Raw genomic sequence first — 16,141 nt, 5'->3', positions numbered from 1 at the left:
TACAGTTAACGTCATCTGGAGATCTTATCAGTGCAAATCTGTATAATGAAATTTTGCCTTGGAAGTGAATTTCGGTACTTTGCTACTGATAAACAAGTGTTGGCAATTTGTCCACAAAGTTTAAAACCGGTTCATTTTAAGTATCTAATCATTTAATGACACATATTCCACTTAATCGCCATGATTTACCTCGTAGCTAATATCAGATTCTATCAATGTGTCGTCTGAGGAAATCCTGCTGTGTTCCACTACACTACGTAGAACCGGACTGAACCATTGGGCTTACCCACCAACACGATGGGGCTAGACCAGTCACTTGTAGACTCCTCTATCACCCCCATGTCCAGCATGGCCCCTAATACTGCCTGCACGATCTTGCTTTTATGTTCGGGCAAGTGATATGGCTGAGCGCGCACCTTCACCCCCAGGGCCATCTCCACATGGTGTATGAGGGACGGGCCCCCTGGCAAGGAGGAGAAAACATCAAAGAAGCGACGCTGAAGCGTTAAACATCTGGCCCCAACCCATCCCGCTCAACGACTTCATTCTTTTAAGAGGTTCAGATGGTAAATCATCATCATAATCGACTTCTCCCACCCGCTGTGTTACCACAAAAAGCCCTTGCCGCCTTGCGCTCCCACAGACCGTCGGTCTGAGAATGATAAACGCTGGTGCGAATTGAGCAGACGCCCAGTAATTCGTGCACTTCCAGAAGTGTGCATGACATAAAGAAAGTGCTCTGGTCGGTCAGGATTTCCCCTCGGAATCCCGCCTTGGGAGACGACTTGAGACAACGCCAGCGCCACATTTTTGCCGTAATACTGCACTGGGGCACTGCTTCGGGGTATCAGGTTGCATAATCCACTAGGACTAATACAAAATGATACCCGCGAGCACTGCAGTCGAACTCTTTGAGGTCCAAGGTACCAACGAGCCATCGATTTTAGCGAACCGCTCAAAGGCCATATGCAGGGTATTGTCTTGCGACTGCTCCAGCGGATAGTGGGAAAGGCCAGTGGGACCGGGGAAGATCCCACTTGGGATTTTCCCTCGCTCACGGACCCGTCACGGCCATCGCTGACCCCTCCGCATCACCACACGCTACTCACATTTCCCAACAGACTGTGAGCTTCCCTCATTAACGCATCAATCCCTGGCCAATCGGTGCCCAAAATCAGGGAGTGTGACAGGCGGGAACTAACCGCAGGCTTCATCATATGCTCTTTCTCCTTGTGACAAATTTTAAGCCGGACCATCGGATACGTGTGGATATCCCAATGAACACAACAAATTTACACTCATGATGCCTTCAACTAAAGCCCCAGGTTCAACTAGGCATTGCTGGACCATTGTCTAAACAGCCTGAGTCCAGCAAAGCCCGATGTCTACCTCCTTGTAACCTTACCAGTACTTTGCAGGCCCAGGGGAGGGGTCCAGTGACCCGGACCACCTGGTCCACTCCCATCAGGGGGCAGTCGGGTGAGTGTGGCCGAGTCGCCCCCACTGCCAGCACCGCTTCCCAGCCGGGAAGGCCGGGGGACAGAGGGAGAAAGGGGACCAGGGTTGGAGAGAGGGGTGACTCCAGGGGCCCTGACAAGGCTGAACCCCTGTCTGGCTGGGATGTCCTGGGTGCTGGTACTGGAAGACACCCCGCTCCTTCCCGTGGTGGATCCCGGGCCCAGGCCCCTTGCTAGCTCCCGGTAGTACGCTGCCGTCTGGCTGTAGATCTCTGTGTGGTCAGGCCAGTGAGTGACACAGCACCTAATTGCTGGTGCTGGGAGGTCTGCGAGGAGCTGTTCCATCACTACAGCGTCGATGATCTTGACCCGGGAATGGACCTCCCGACGCAGCCAGCGCCGGGCCGCATCCTGCAGCTGCTCTATCTATGTATCTATATATATATATATATATACACACACACACACACACACACACACACACACACACACCGATCAGCCGCCAGAATTGATCTGACCCGTCGAGGCATGACTCCTCTGAAGGTGTCCTGTGGTATCTGGCACCAAGACGTTAGCTGCAGATTCTTTAAGTCCTGGAATTTGTGGCGGCGGGTAGGTGTATATATAAGTGTATATATATATATATATATATGTATATATATGTGTGTGTGTGTGTGTGTATGTGTGTGTGTGTGTGTGTGTGTATATATGTGTATATACTGTGTATATGTACTGTATATATATATACACTACTCACAAAAAGTTAGGGATATTCGGCTTTTAGGATGAACCTAAAATGCACTATAATCTTTACAGGTGAACTTAATTTGACCTTCTCTAAATTTTTGAATGTACATGTCCAACTGTTCAATGTTTCAGTACTTTTTGCACAACTTGCTGTTCTCTAACAAGGAGCTGAACGGCAAAATTCACAACAGGTGTTTGATCCATGAATCGACCAATACATTTCCTGGTTCAATTAGAATTGGTATTTAAACAGTCCTCTTCATCATGCTGTTCACATTTTGACATCATGAGACCAAAACGACACATAACAATTGATCAACAGGACCTCGCCGTTGCGAGGCTTCAAACAGGATGTTCTCAGAGGGAAGTGGCCACTGAGCTTAGAGTGTCAGAGTGTCATCAGCAGGTTGCAACTGAGATACAGAGTGGCTGGAAGAATCACAGAAAGGCATAGAAGTGGACGTCCTTTGGCCACATCCCACACTGATGACCGCTTCATTGTGAACAGTGCCCGGCGGAACCGGATGATGAATGCCACTCAACTCCAGGCACATTTAAGGGAGTTGAGTTGGCACCCAAGTGTCACCTCACACCATTCGAAACCGTTTGGTCTGCGTGCTAGACGACCTGCAAGGGTACCTGACCACACCACCAGGCACAGGCATCATCGTCTTGCATAAGCCAGGGAGCATTGACGCTGGACGAGGGACAAATGGGCCTCAGTGCATTTCTCTGATGAAAGTCGATTCACATTGAGCAGAAATGATGGCCACCAACGATGTCGGAGACGTAAGGGGAGCGCTAAGCATCAGCCACTTTTGTCACCAGACGAGCCTTTGGTGGTGGTGGTGTTACAGTGTGGGCAGGTGTGTCTAGTCAATACAGAACTGTCCTACACTTTGTGAATGGTACAGTGACAAGCCCATACTACCTGAATAACATAATTCATCCAGTCATTGTGCCCCTGCATGAACAACACAGGCCTCATTTCATCTTCATGGACGACAATGCTCCAGCTCATCGAGGTCGCATCGTTAGGGAACGGCTGCTGGAGACTGGGGCACCTCAAATGGAGTGGCCTGCACTTTCTCCAGACCTGAATCCCATAGAAAACCTATGGGATCAGCTGAGTCGCCGTGTAGAGGCTCGTAACTCTGTACCCCAGAACCTCAATGACCTGAGGTCCGCCCTTCAAGAAGAGTGGGGGGCCAGGCCTCAGCAGACAATAAGTCGACTTGTGAACCATCCAGCATGAGACGTCGTTATCAAGCTGTAATTGATGCTCAAGGGCACATGACAAGTTATTGAGACATTGACATTTTTTGTTGTGGTTTACCCACCACTGTTGTTGGCTTTTGTTTCAATAAATTGTTTTAGATGAGGAAATCACCATTGCATGCTTCTACTTAAATGCCCTACTTTCATGATGTAATATCACTGTAGCGTGAACTTTTTACATTTTCCATAAATTTTAACCGAAAGCCAAATATCCCTGACTTTTTGTGAGTAGTGTATGTATAGAGAGAGAGAGAGAGAGAGAGAGAGAGAGAGAGAGAGAGAGAGAGAGAGAGAGAGAGAGAGAGAGAGAGAGAGAGAGAGAGAGAGAGAGAGAGAGGGTCCGACCATAGGTCTTGTGGAGTCCATGCCTTGATGGGTCGAAACGGTTCTGGCGGGGGGGTGTGTGTGTGTACATAAACATATACTGTATATATAGGCCAATTTCCAGCCACTACTGAGCCTTCTTTATTTTTTTGGCAGTTAAAAGTGCACACAGGGTGGGGGTGGGAGTAAGAGCGCATATTTAAATGTCCGCGGCATTGATTGTGTCAGCTATTCAAAAGGGGAAGAAAAAAAAGAGGTGATTATTAGCGTCGTGGTGCTCGTCAAGTGGAGCGAGCTCTAGAGACGCCCCATCGCTGGAGAGCGACTCTCCAGCGCCGCTGACCCAGAGCCCCCTCTACTAATCAGCTCCTTTATCCAGCCAAACATTCTCAGAGCCTAACAGCCAGGTACTAATGAGCCCTAATGAATGGGGAGTTAATTTGTTGCCTTGTTTGACTGAAGCGGCCGCACATGCACACGCACACACCCCCTTTCCTTCCCAGAGCTGAGAGTGTCCACCACCCGGTGGGATGGTCCGTCGCTGCCTCTCACTACTTTCCAGGGGGGTAATAACTTGACCTTCCTCTTGTAGGCAGGCAGCTGCTCCTGTCTCATCAGCTCACATCAGGCATAATAACTACAGAAACACCTTAAATATCTATTTATTTTTGTCATTTTTTATAATGCATCACCTTTTCTATTCCATTTACGGTTTCTGTGTGAAAAATAAGTATTCAAGCACGTCAGAAACGTATCATATGGTAATTGTTTTAGATTTATTCGCATTCCCATCTTTACCAACAACCAGATTAAAAAAAGGATGCACGTTGGGTGTCATCTAATTGCCTGCCTGAATTGAGCATAAAATGTGCATCGGTAATGGAAATTGAGGGAGATGTGACCATATGTTTAACAATGTCTCCTTTTTATGTGCGATCACCAGGTACAGAGCAGTACAGCACCTACACAGGCTACGCACAGAGCTACCGGTGGGGTGGCAGCCATCACGATTCACTTCCGAGGTGTGTTCTATATTTAAATTATAGCAGGATATATATATATTTTTTGTTTGTTTGTTTATGTTTACAATTTTCAAATATTTTGTATTTGTAAGTATTTACCGCTCCTCCTCCTTAACAATCCACACAATGTATTCACCAGTTAGATGAGGTGATTATCATGAAGGCAGGTTTTGTTGCCTAAATGGTTAGAATTTGATATTATACAGGGAATGTACTTCCAAATGCCCTGCACCATAAACTCTGGACAGGCATTTTTACATTTTATTCTAAAATTACAGTGAGTAATTTGTCACAGTAGTGCAAAACGTGGTTGAGCAATAACTGGAAGAACGATGAAGAGTTTTCGCCCCAATGGCAAAACCTGTGGCCCAACATAAATAAACATGCATTTAGTGAGATGTTTAGTGAGCCCCGTGATTCACAAATCCATACCATTTTATACGGCTTCTCCACAACCAGCTTGCAGTGATTATCGGTGTACGTGGAGACTCCGTACAGTTTAGACTTCTAAGAATGAATGAATAAATATGGACCCGTCTCCCCTGTTCTCCCTGGCAGGGATGATTGGCAGAGGAAGTGCACGGAGATCGTGGCCATCGATGCGCTGCAGTTCCACAGCTTCCTGGAACAGTTTCACCCTGCCAGAATTAACAGAGAACTCAATAAGGTGCGGCTCTTTCCCTTCTTATTCTCTTTCTAACTCGATCTAGTGTCGCTTTTTTCTTTCTCTGTCTTAAAGGATAGATTAGCCACCCATTTTTCCACCCAGTCTTTAAATGCTGAATGGTTTACCGTTGAAAAACTTACCACTCTGCTACAGCTTCTCACTGTGCTTAAATGCAATCCAATAGGGCCAAATTTGAAGCTGTAAATCAACATTAAAGCAACATTATGGAATTTTTTTTTTTAAATAACAGCTTCGAAATCATTTTGATTGTACACTGATTTGTAATATGGGGAATGCCACCTCTTTCATTCCCACTCACTAGGCTTTGCCGCATTACATTATATTCTATGTGCGCCCATTTTCAAAAAGGATATTTTATGTTTTTGTTTTATGTTATGTTTTATGAGACGGTCCCGTTGGACCGCATTTAAGCACACTAAGAAGCTGCGGTGGTAAGTTTCTCAATAATACGGCGCGACATTGTTCCATGAACCGTTATAAATGAGAGACATTAACATTTCAATAAATGCAGGGTGGAAAACTGGCGACCCTTCCTTTTAATCCTTTAAAAGTTTAAAAACCTTCGGGTGTCACTCGCTCCTGTCTCTGTTATCAGTTGTGATTAAAGTGGGGCAACAATTTTCAGCATAACTTCAGGTCAGTTAGGTCAGTAAGAAAGGCACGTTTCAGAGACTATGTGCTGGGCACGGCCGCAAGTGTAGTTTGTTCTTCAATGCAGACATAAATATGATGAATGTTTTGTATTATTTATGGCAGTGGAAGTTTGCGGGGGGGACATCTGGGATGTTTTGCTTTGATCTTTTTCATCATACAGCAGCATCATTGTTAACAGTGAAATTGTCACATCAGTCTCATATCAATTAGGTTTTCATGTAACAGCCCTGGTCTTAAACCAGCATAGCTGGATTAGCAGTTCATATTCATTAACACAGCCATTCTCAACCTAGGGGTCACTTGACGCACACTGCCTCACGGGACACGGGAAAAAATTGTTAGATAGTTTTGTAATGAATTTCTATACAATTGATTGAATCCGTATGGAGTCTGTTTTTTTACCTATTTAGCCCCAATCTGTTGCTTAAAGCCTCAATAATAACCTCAATATGTGAAAAATATCCATTTCGAACTGCACTTGTCTTGTGAATTGGACTGATGTGTTTGCTGTTATTGGGGTAAAAATCAATCAAATTTATAAACTCGGTGGGCTCATACTTGTAAATGAACCCATTGTATGGCTGTAGACTTCCCGGTGTCAAAATGACGCAATAGATCTGAGAAAAGGAAGAATGATGGAGGATCAGCAGAGCTTCTCCTTGGCAGAGATGGATACACATAATAGAAAATCAAGATGTTGATCTTGTGGAGGGGCCTTCAGAAAGCGTCAGGGGGGGAGTCTGACAGCTGTGACAGGCATGTGAAGAATGCACCAACATGGAGATCAATCCAGTTTGGGAGGTTGTTTAGCTAACCGTCACTTCTGCCCTTTCGTGGGGAGAATTTATGAGCGGTCAGATGGAGGACGGGCACTTGCAATTCATTCCCGCTATCTGCTTGATTTCCTATGCAAAAAACCCAATGGTCTCCATGTCATTTCGCCCACTCTTTTTAATCGCTGATTCTTGCCGTGTCTTCTTATTTTGCACACGCTTAACGGGACTTAGAGGCAATTATGAATATGCAAGTTTGACACTGCTGTGACACTAATTGCGAGAAAACCCCGCTTTTATGCATGCCGTTGCCAAATTACAACATGTTAAAAATGTATATTTAGCAACGCCAAGCGGATCTCACAAACCTTTTATGTTTGAATAATGCGGCTAGCGCTGGCCTACAGGCAAATGTAATTTCTCTTTTAGCATTATACTGTGTGTGTGTGTGTGTGTGTGTGTGTGTGTGTGTGTATATATTTATATATACACATATATATTGCATATTTATATATACACACGGTATATATACAGTATATAACATTTTGGTGTGAATGTATAGGGATGAGGACTGTGTTATTTTGAAACCCACAGTCACACTGATCTGTAACTGATGCTCTAGAGACTTGCACATCAAATGCAATATTATCCTCTTAATTAACGGTGCCTCTATTGCATGACCTGATGTCACCGCTGGCTCATTCAAGGTTTTCGCCAACAGAGGGCTTAGTTTTCAGGTTTGTCGACCAGGTCAAACCATATGGACTTGAGAAATATAATCACAACAGCGCTTATTGGAAATGTCTCCTCTGTCGCCTTTTCCCTCCGTGTATAGGCCTTCTGCGGCTTCGCTCGGCCCAGTCAGCCAAGCCGGCATCTGTCGGCCGTGGCGACGGGGAACTGGGGCTGTGGAATTTTTGGGGGAGACACACGGCTCAAAGGTAAGCGGGAGGCGGCGCCGCCATCAGCCGTCCACTCACTCAGCGGATAAAGTGGAATGTAACAGAGTGGCTTCAGGCTCGAAAGCCTCCAACAGATCAGAGAGCTCCCCTCCATTCATCTTCTCAGCACACGTTTGTTTACTTAAGGCCTATTCATCTGCTTTCCTCTTATTGATCAACTGACAGAGTTAATATTTTTCATTAATAGTGAAATTGATCGCCTGCCCCGGTCTCATCACTCGGCTGCAGAGCGCTGTCTGAAGCCCTGCATCACTGTCAGCGAGTGCCCAGCTCCAGGAGAGCTTACATTTGCAGAACGCAGCTGTTGCGTATTGTGCTGAAGTCGGTTTTCCTCTCTTTGTCCCACTGTTTACCGCTGACCGAGAGCGGCCACGTGCGGGATACGCAGTCGCGGCGGCGCTTGAGCATTCACGTTTGTTAATTAGCCGTCCGCGAGCTCTGCACTGTCAGAGTTCCCCAGTGGCTCCCTAATGGTTGCCTTGGGGGAGAAGAAGCACCTGAGACACCGCGGTGACCGCGCTTCCTCCTGCTCCCACAGCCTGTCCTTGTTTAATTGTCTGAGAATATTTAAAAGGAAAAATGATGATTCAAAGCAGGTGAGGGGAAAACAGCACAAGGTGGAAACTCCAGCCCTCACCGCCATGTGCAGATGCATATTCAGCGTGGCTTGGTAGCTTGCCGCCATCCCAGCCTTCATTAATCAGCAGCGTTGACTCCAGTCATTTTAAATATTCAGGCGTCTCCAGGGCCAGACCAGGCTCCACTCGTACTGCGGTGACTAATCCAGAGTCCTCAGAGGGCCGGGACCTCTCCCCTAGATTATTTATCTTTTACCCAACGAGGGCCATGCACTCGTAGTGTGAACATGACGTGCTCAATGACCTTTTTAGACCTTTCTTTGGGTCTTCCTTACTGCCTGTATTTTGCCGAGTGAAGAAATGACAGACATACGCTGAAACTAACTCACTCAATCACATACTCATATGCTGGAAGATTAAAGCTTCAAGCAACTCTCAATAGGTATTCACACATCGTGTCTTTGTTTCAATCTCCCGGAGAGTGCTGTCCTTGTTGAGCCTGCCAAGTGGCAAGGTCCACTTGAAACAACACTTGCAGATTAGATATTGCAAAATGAAATTTGAATTTCATTGGCTAATATCTCAGACATTCTACACCCAATCCCTTAGCTTTATCGTATGTCGATGGAACACACATACCAATTGAGGTGTTATTTGGACTTCAAAAATACGTTGCTGGAAATGTCAAAATTTCCAATATTGCGGAAAATCTATCCAGATGGACTTTATATGTTCTTTGAGGCAAATCATTTCTGGTTTTGACTGTAATTTTATTTGCTGTTAGTATGAATATGATTCTTTAAAAACTTGCTATACAGAGACTACCCAGCGGTCCACTGAGACGGATTTCACAGGCTTCTCTCTGGAGACGTTTTAACACGCGATGGCCTTCTGTCCCTGCAGCTTTGCTCCAGATGCTGGCGGCCGCCGAGGCGGGACGCGATGTGGCGTACTTCACCTTCGGCGACAGCCAGCTCATGGCCGACGTCCACCGCATGCACTCTGTCCTCACGCAGAGGAAGATCAGCGTGGGTAGGGCGAATTATTATTTCCGTCCAGTTGCCGTGACGTTAGCTTGCCCTGCGGTGCGTCCGTCTTGGACCAGCAGCGGCGCAGGAGAGCGGGGTCGTCCGGTAATCTGAGGGTTCCTGGTTCGATCTCCGTGCTCCTCCTGGCAGCATGTCGAAGGCGTGCACCTTGCACGGCTGCCGCCGCCATCGATGTATGAATGTGTGTGTGTATGTGTGTGTGAATGTGAGGCGTGTATTGTAAAGCGCTTTGAGTGGTGGCGAGATTAGGAAAGCGCTGTATAAATTGCAGTACGTCTGACACACTCGCTGTGGTTTGTTCCCATTGCAGGGGGAGTGTATGGCCTGCTGCAGCAGTACTACAGCTTGGTGTGCAAGAGCTGCCTGGGCCGCCGCCCTGATGTCAGCCTCTACTCCTTCATCCACCGGCAGCTGGGCTCCTCCTCGCCGGCGCCAAGCCCCTCGGATGGGGTCCCCGCGGAGCCCGCCGAGGTCCAGGGGTGAGGGATGAGTCACCAAAACATTCTCACTCTGCCTTCTGGCTTTCTTTTCTTTTTTTTTTTTTTATTATTTTATTTCATTGATTTATTTTATTGACATTTTTTTTTTCTTCTCAGATTAGCTTTGAATTGACACAACCAAATGCCCTTTGATCTATTCAGCGTCCAAAATGAAAAGCGATGAGCTATGCAGAATATAAACAGGAGCAACAATTGGGAGTGAAGTGTATGATTAGGTATTGCCGCGTCTGGCGCCTCGCTGGAAAATTGTTTATTTCACCGCGGCTGCCTGTACGCTGCTGGATCGAGCTTCGATATGACGCACTTGTGAATTTAATGGTGAAGCAAAGGTTGCCATCCATCTTCTGAGTTTGTCGTGTTGCCTTTTTTTACACCCACACATATCCAGTCTAATTGAATTGCCTGTCACAAATCAAGTTAAAGAGAAAAATATAACTAGAGTCGGCTTTGGATTGCTCGTAGCCATCTGGCTCTGATTTAAAGAGCACTTCACTTCTAAAATTGGGCGCTCTGCTCTTGTATTAGAAATTATTTCGGCGATAATGTTATAGATGATAAATGATTTTTTGTTTTTTCCAGTTAACAAGGGGATTAGTTCGATTTGTTTGCAAATCTGGTTGTCGTGTGCATTTCCACTTTTGACTGATGTTCATTTTGTGCGCAAATAAAAGTTGAAATCCCTTTCACATCAACGTGTCTCTGATGGTTTGCAATATTAATTAGTCAAACGGTGTCAATCTCGGAAGAATTGTATTATTTTTTTCCTCATTCATTTAATGTAGAAGCTCAGTGAAAACGAAAGCAGAAAGTCGCGAATTGGTCGGTGAGTGAAGGCTCCTTGTCTCACGGACGCCATGGGGTAAGTAATATATATATTGTAATATTATATATCTCTCTCCGAGCTCTGGCTTCACCCTTTCACTCGTGGTTTAATAAGGTCATACCTTTTATTTAAACTGTACATGACACCTCATTAAGTAAAGAGTGGATCAGAGAACGGCCAATCGCGTGATTCCTCTGCCTGTTAAGATGAGTCTGATCTTCATCTTCCTCTGCATCAACAGGAAGCCTGGACGTTTTATTTTGGAATTTCGACTTATGAGCGCGAGTGATGAGTCTTGGTTATGAATCAGATTTTGTAAAAATACTGGATGGCTCCACGCTATTAAAACCAATAATAAAATTGAAACAAATTTACATAATAGTTAGGCCTATTCATGTTAACCATGAATTGTTGATTGAGTGGAGAATTTGATAAGCTGTTTTTAACAATTTTTGATTCCACATATTTCTTTTTTTTTTTGCTTAAGTATCTGTACTTGAGTATATTCAGTTTTGGACACTTTTGACTCTTACTCCACTACATGTCAAAGCAAGTATCAATCTACTAGACAATGACAAGTACTTTTAATTCTTTAAAGTACATTTAATAGCAAGTATTTCTATACTATAAAGCAAAACAAAAGGGCTGAGTACTTCCTCCACCATTGAAAATAATGTATAAGCATGAGCTGGGTGTAAAAATATCCTTGTTACGATGCCGGGTCTAAATCCCTGATCATTTTATTTTACGGAGGCTGTGAGCAAATGATGGAGGTGCTGGGGTTGGTTCCTGTTTTTACCTCCATGGAGCGAGGATGGAGGGAGGGGGTCGGTCCCTCTTTGAAGCCTGTGGGTTTCAAACAGCCATGGAAACCCAGGGTTACCCCGCCGGATCACTCCCTTATCTCCCCTGACCTTTTGGGACAGCATCTGTCATAAGACCACGAGACGACGTTCGATTTTTCAGATGCATGATCATACCTTGAAACATGTGGCTCTGAACTGGGGTTTGAACTCCAGTGCTACTCAGATTAAAGAATAATTATGTAATAATAATCTATTCATGCTGATATGCTCAGAGTTACTGCACTGAACACTAGGTTCAATTCAAGGGGGAGAATGATAGAACATAAATGCATTAAGTAAATACTTAGTTGGTGTTATTTTAGATAGATAGAGAGAGATAGAAAAACACTTTATTCAACCCCATAAGGAAATTGCGGTGTCTCAGCAGCAAAACAGTAGCAAAATAATCAAACAATACAATACAATTCTAAAAAGAAAATGCCGATATAAATGGCAACACTTAACTGTTCACAATAAAAAAAAAAAGAATGCAATATACATCTAATGATAAACAACAGATATAAACTAACAGCAAAATACTAGAAACACAATAAGAAATAAAAGTTATAAATGAAAAAGACCTAAAAAATAAAAAGTAACGTCCAAATATAAAATATAAAGCCCTATACAATTACATGAAATAGAATGTAAACCGGAAAGATGCATTTAAGAGAAACCAAAATATTTCACAGTAAACTTTAAACATACACTTCTAAAATAACAAAAGCATCATTACGTGGCTCCAGAAGACAAGTGATAAAAAAAAAAAAGTCTTAAGTGTATCAGTTAGTATGAAGCACAGAAATAAATAAGTGAGATAGAAAGTGGATCAGGTAATCTTAAATTAATACAGTTCACTAATGTGACACTGCAAATTAATATTGATATGTAATATCTAGTTATTTGATGCCATATTTCTCTCACTTGTGCTGCCATTACATAAATGATGAATGGACCGCGGGGAGTACACACAGTGGCCATCTCTTTGAAGTCGTCGTGAACTGATAATTCATTATTCCTCTTCCTCGCAGCACCATTATCCCAAAAGGTCAGTCTTAATATTTCACTGCACTCTATTAAGAATTAACTCCCGTACTTAGATTGCACGGCCTGTTTGCATATTATTTTGGCTTGTTAGTGTAATGTCTCTGTGGTATTTGCAGGACTTCTGCAGGGTTTTCCTGGCCGTGGATTAAAGGTACCGTGAGCCGAATGTTGTTGTTTTTGACGGAACCCTGAGAGCTGCTTCTATCCCTGGGTGGAAGATTTAAGAAAGAAAGAAAGAAAGAAAACATTGTTTGTTTGTTCTTGTTTTGAAATATGTTCTTAATCCAAATTTATCTTAAAACAAATGGAGGGGTGTGTGTGTGCGTGCGTGCGTGCGTGCACATACAGCGTGCGCTGTATGATCTGTTAGTCAGTGATGGTCTAATATAACACAATGATAAAAGATATGAACATTTACAGCATCTCCATTTACCAAGCTGAAAATTAAAATCTGAAAATGTAGATCATGTTTTCCAACATTGTGCTATTTCTACAGAAGAGCATTAGCGCCACATGAAGAAAAAAAAAAAAGCACTTGAATTCTGAGATTAATCATAGAATTGTGAGGATAAAGTCATTATTCTGAGATCAAAGTAAATATTCTGTTTTCTGATTTTTAGAAATTAAGAGATTAAGGCCACATTATAAAAAAATGTAATTAACAAAAATAATTATTTGAGATCTGAGATACAAGTCCTGATTCTGATATTAAAGTCAGAATTCTGGCTTCAAATATTTTTGTTCATGTGGCCTTCTTTCAAGTCTAAGTGCCAGATCCAAAAGCTGTGTTTTTGTGATGCAAGTTTATCCCACATTTGAACAGCATTTTAAGTGTGTTTCAAACAGGGACTCCTATGAGATAAAGTTCTCTCAAGGTATTCCCATCAACAGTGATTCCATTATTTCCCCCTCCGACTCCCTTGTTCTCTTTCGGCTCCTCTAAAGTTTCCTCGAAATGTAAAATGTAGAATTAGTTTTCGCGACCGCCATCATCACGACTCACAGAAGAGCTTTTGTCGTCCTCGACTCCCGCAGCTCAAACTACACACGACCAAAATGTCTCCCCCGCTTCCCCCGCGTGTCCCCCGTGGGTCGCACACGCATGCTGAGGTGGTTCCTTGTCCGACGGCAGTTCCTTCCTAAAGAATACACTCCGAAAATCTGCTTGTCTTTTATTTAGTCTCAAACTGCCCACGGCCAGAAAAAAAAACAGTAAACAATGGGAAGAAATGGAGGAATACATATCTAGTGTCAACAACGATTGATCTGAAAAAAGGAAAATCCATTTTCATGTGATGGCAGCACCTTTTAGCCAAACGGATTCCCCGATCCACCCCCACACTCCCCTGCCGTAAGGTCAAGGATCGACTGAGAAGAAATATTTTCTTTCCATTTCTGGACTCAAAATCAGATTGCCAATCTATCACCAGGGTGGATGGATGCCATGCCAAGGCGGCTGGAATGAAATATTGTGTAAGTTTAAGCATTTTGTATTGTTTTGGGAGCCTTGGTTACTTTGCCGCCAAGACGCCCAACATGGACGCTGCAGAGACAGATCATCAAACCCATAGAAAGCTTTAATCCATTCCCGTTTTCTGCGAGTCACTGCGGATATGAGCGGGAGCGACACGTGTAGGGACATGGTAGTGAAGCTGTGAAGTCTGTAAACAGCGATCTGGAGGGACCCCTGTGCAGGTGGCACCGGGTCTTGTTTACCACTCAGATTTCTTGGCATCGTGGTGAGGGTAACAAGTCTAATGTCTTCCAGTGTACGTCAGCATAGAACTCCACAAATAATTAAATCAAAACAGATGGATTGCGATTTTTTTTTTTTTCCTTGTCACTTGGGTACACGCGGTAGAGTTACATTACGTTTAAGATTTATCTTAAAGGCAGTACACACAAATGTGGTTTTGGACCATTTATAAATTTGTTTTAGTAACATTTTCCCACCTATGATATATATATATATATATCTTGATTGGTTTTTTTAGGACTACTTTTTTATGCTAATAAGCTGTGGAGAAACGCACAAATCATCAGCATGACAAATTCCTCATTTGTGAAAATTATATTCCGATTCTGATATGGATCTCACCTAAACAGGAAGGGGGTTAGTTTAGCGGTGCACGGTTGAATTGACTTGCTTCCCAGGTTTTATCAGATTCCAGCTGAGGAGACCTCTCCTCAGGCCCTTAATTGAACACTTGTTGCTGCTTCCTGCAGAGTTACACAACGCCATCTGCTGCACGTTGAACAAAACCGAAAACCTTCATTTAAAAACGAGAGAGAGGCATTCTAAAAATAGTGCAACCGGGAAACTTATAGAAAGTGATTTAGTGTTTATGTGTATTTGAGTGTCCATAACGGCGGTGTGGGGCCTCAACGGGGCTGTGCACACACTGCAACATCTTGAGGATCTTGATGTCTAGTTGGCCTGGGCGGCTGAATCAGACAGATGTGTTTATCCCAGGTTCCACAGCTGCCCCACACAGATGTTTTCCACACATTTCAAAGGAACGACAATTTTGCCGGTTTTTGGCCTTGATCATTTTTTCTCCGGATATGATTAGACTCAACACATGGCGCAGGTTGTTGATTAGTGTGGGGGGGGGGGGGGTTGCAATAAGTTGGAGTGCCACTGAACCACACAGCATGTTCCACTCACATCATGTCTACAAGAAGAAGAAAACTTCAGCCAGCACTTTTTTTTTCTTGGCTTGTTCTCGGTCTCTCGCTTGGTTGGACATGGCGATAGTGGCGCCGCCCCTAGAGGTCGCCTGCGCCGGCGCTCCAGTTATTACATTTCACTGCATATATGTATGGAAGTATGTATATGTATGTGACAAATAAAAAATCTTGAATCTTGAATCTTGTTGTCTTGGTCTTGTCTTTCGTTGTTGTCTTGGCTGTTGTGTTGGTCTTTGTCTTGTCCTTGGTTTGGTCTTGTCCTTGGTCATTGTCTTGGTCTTGGTCGTTTTCTTGGTCTTGTCCTTGGTCGTGGTCTTGGTCTTGTCCTTGGTCGTTGTGTTGGTGTTGTACTTTGTGTATATTTTATATTTTATCTTTTTATGCCCACTACCTAGTTGTTGCCTGTCAAGCCCCAAGAATTTCATTGTACCCAATGACCTTGTGTTGTACTTTACACTTGACAAATAAAACACTTTGAAGTTTGAACTTTGGTCATGGTCTCAACATTGTCTTGTCCTTGTCCTTGGTCTTGGTCATTGTCTTGTCCTTGTCCTTGGTCTTGGTCAATGTCTTGTCCTTGGTCGTAGTCTTGGTCTTGTTCTTGGTCATGGTCTTGGTCGTTGTCTTGGTCTTGTGCTTGGTTGTTGTAAGTCCTGGTCTTGTCCTTGGTTGTCGTCTTGGTCGTTGTCTTGGCCTTAGCCTT

The 16,141-nt window shown here is 43.9% G+C and overlaps 1 protein-coding gene across 1 annotated transcript in view; it reads left to right on the top strand.

The window, feature by feature from the left end:
* Positions 1 to 10,663, top strand: part of LOC307245764 (poly(ADP-ribose) glycohydrolase) — a 32,549-nt gene extending 21,886 nt beyond the window's left edge. The window contains exons 12-16 of the mRNA XM_080021432.1: positions 4,750 to 4,828; positions 5,387 to 5,495; positions 7,779 to 7,884; positions 9,387 to 9,515; positions 9,843 to 10,663. Of these exons, the coding sequence (XP_079877558.1) occupies positions 4,750 to 4,828; positions 5,387 to 5,495; positions 7,779 to 7,884; positions 9,387 to 9,515; positions 9,843 to 10,015 (596 nt within the window). The 3' untranslated portion in view covers positions 10,016 to 10,663. The remainder of the gene's footprint in view (positions 1 to 4,749; positions 4,829 to 5,386; positions 5,496 to 7,778; positions 7,885 to 9,386; positions 9,516 to 9,842) is intronic.
* Positions 10,664 to 16,141: the final 5,478 nt, after the last annotated feature.

This window comes from Zeus faber, assembly GCF_960531495.2.
Source record: "Zeus faber genome assembly, chromosome: 20".
Taxonomy (NCBI): Eukaryota; Metazoa; Chordata; class Actinopteri; order Zeiformes; family Zeidae; genus Zeus; species Zeus faber.
The sequence above is the reverse complement of the archived record's forward strand: the minus strand, read 5'-3'. Positions and strand labels throughout refer to the sequence as shown.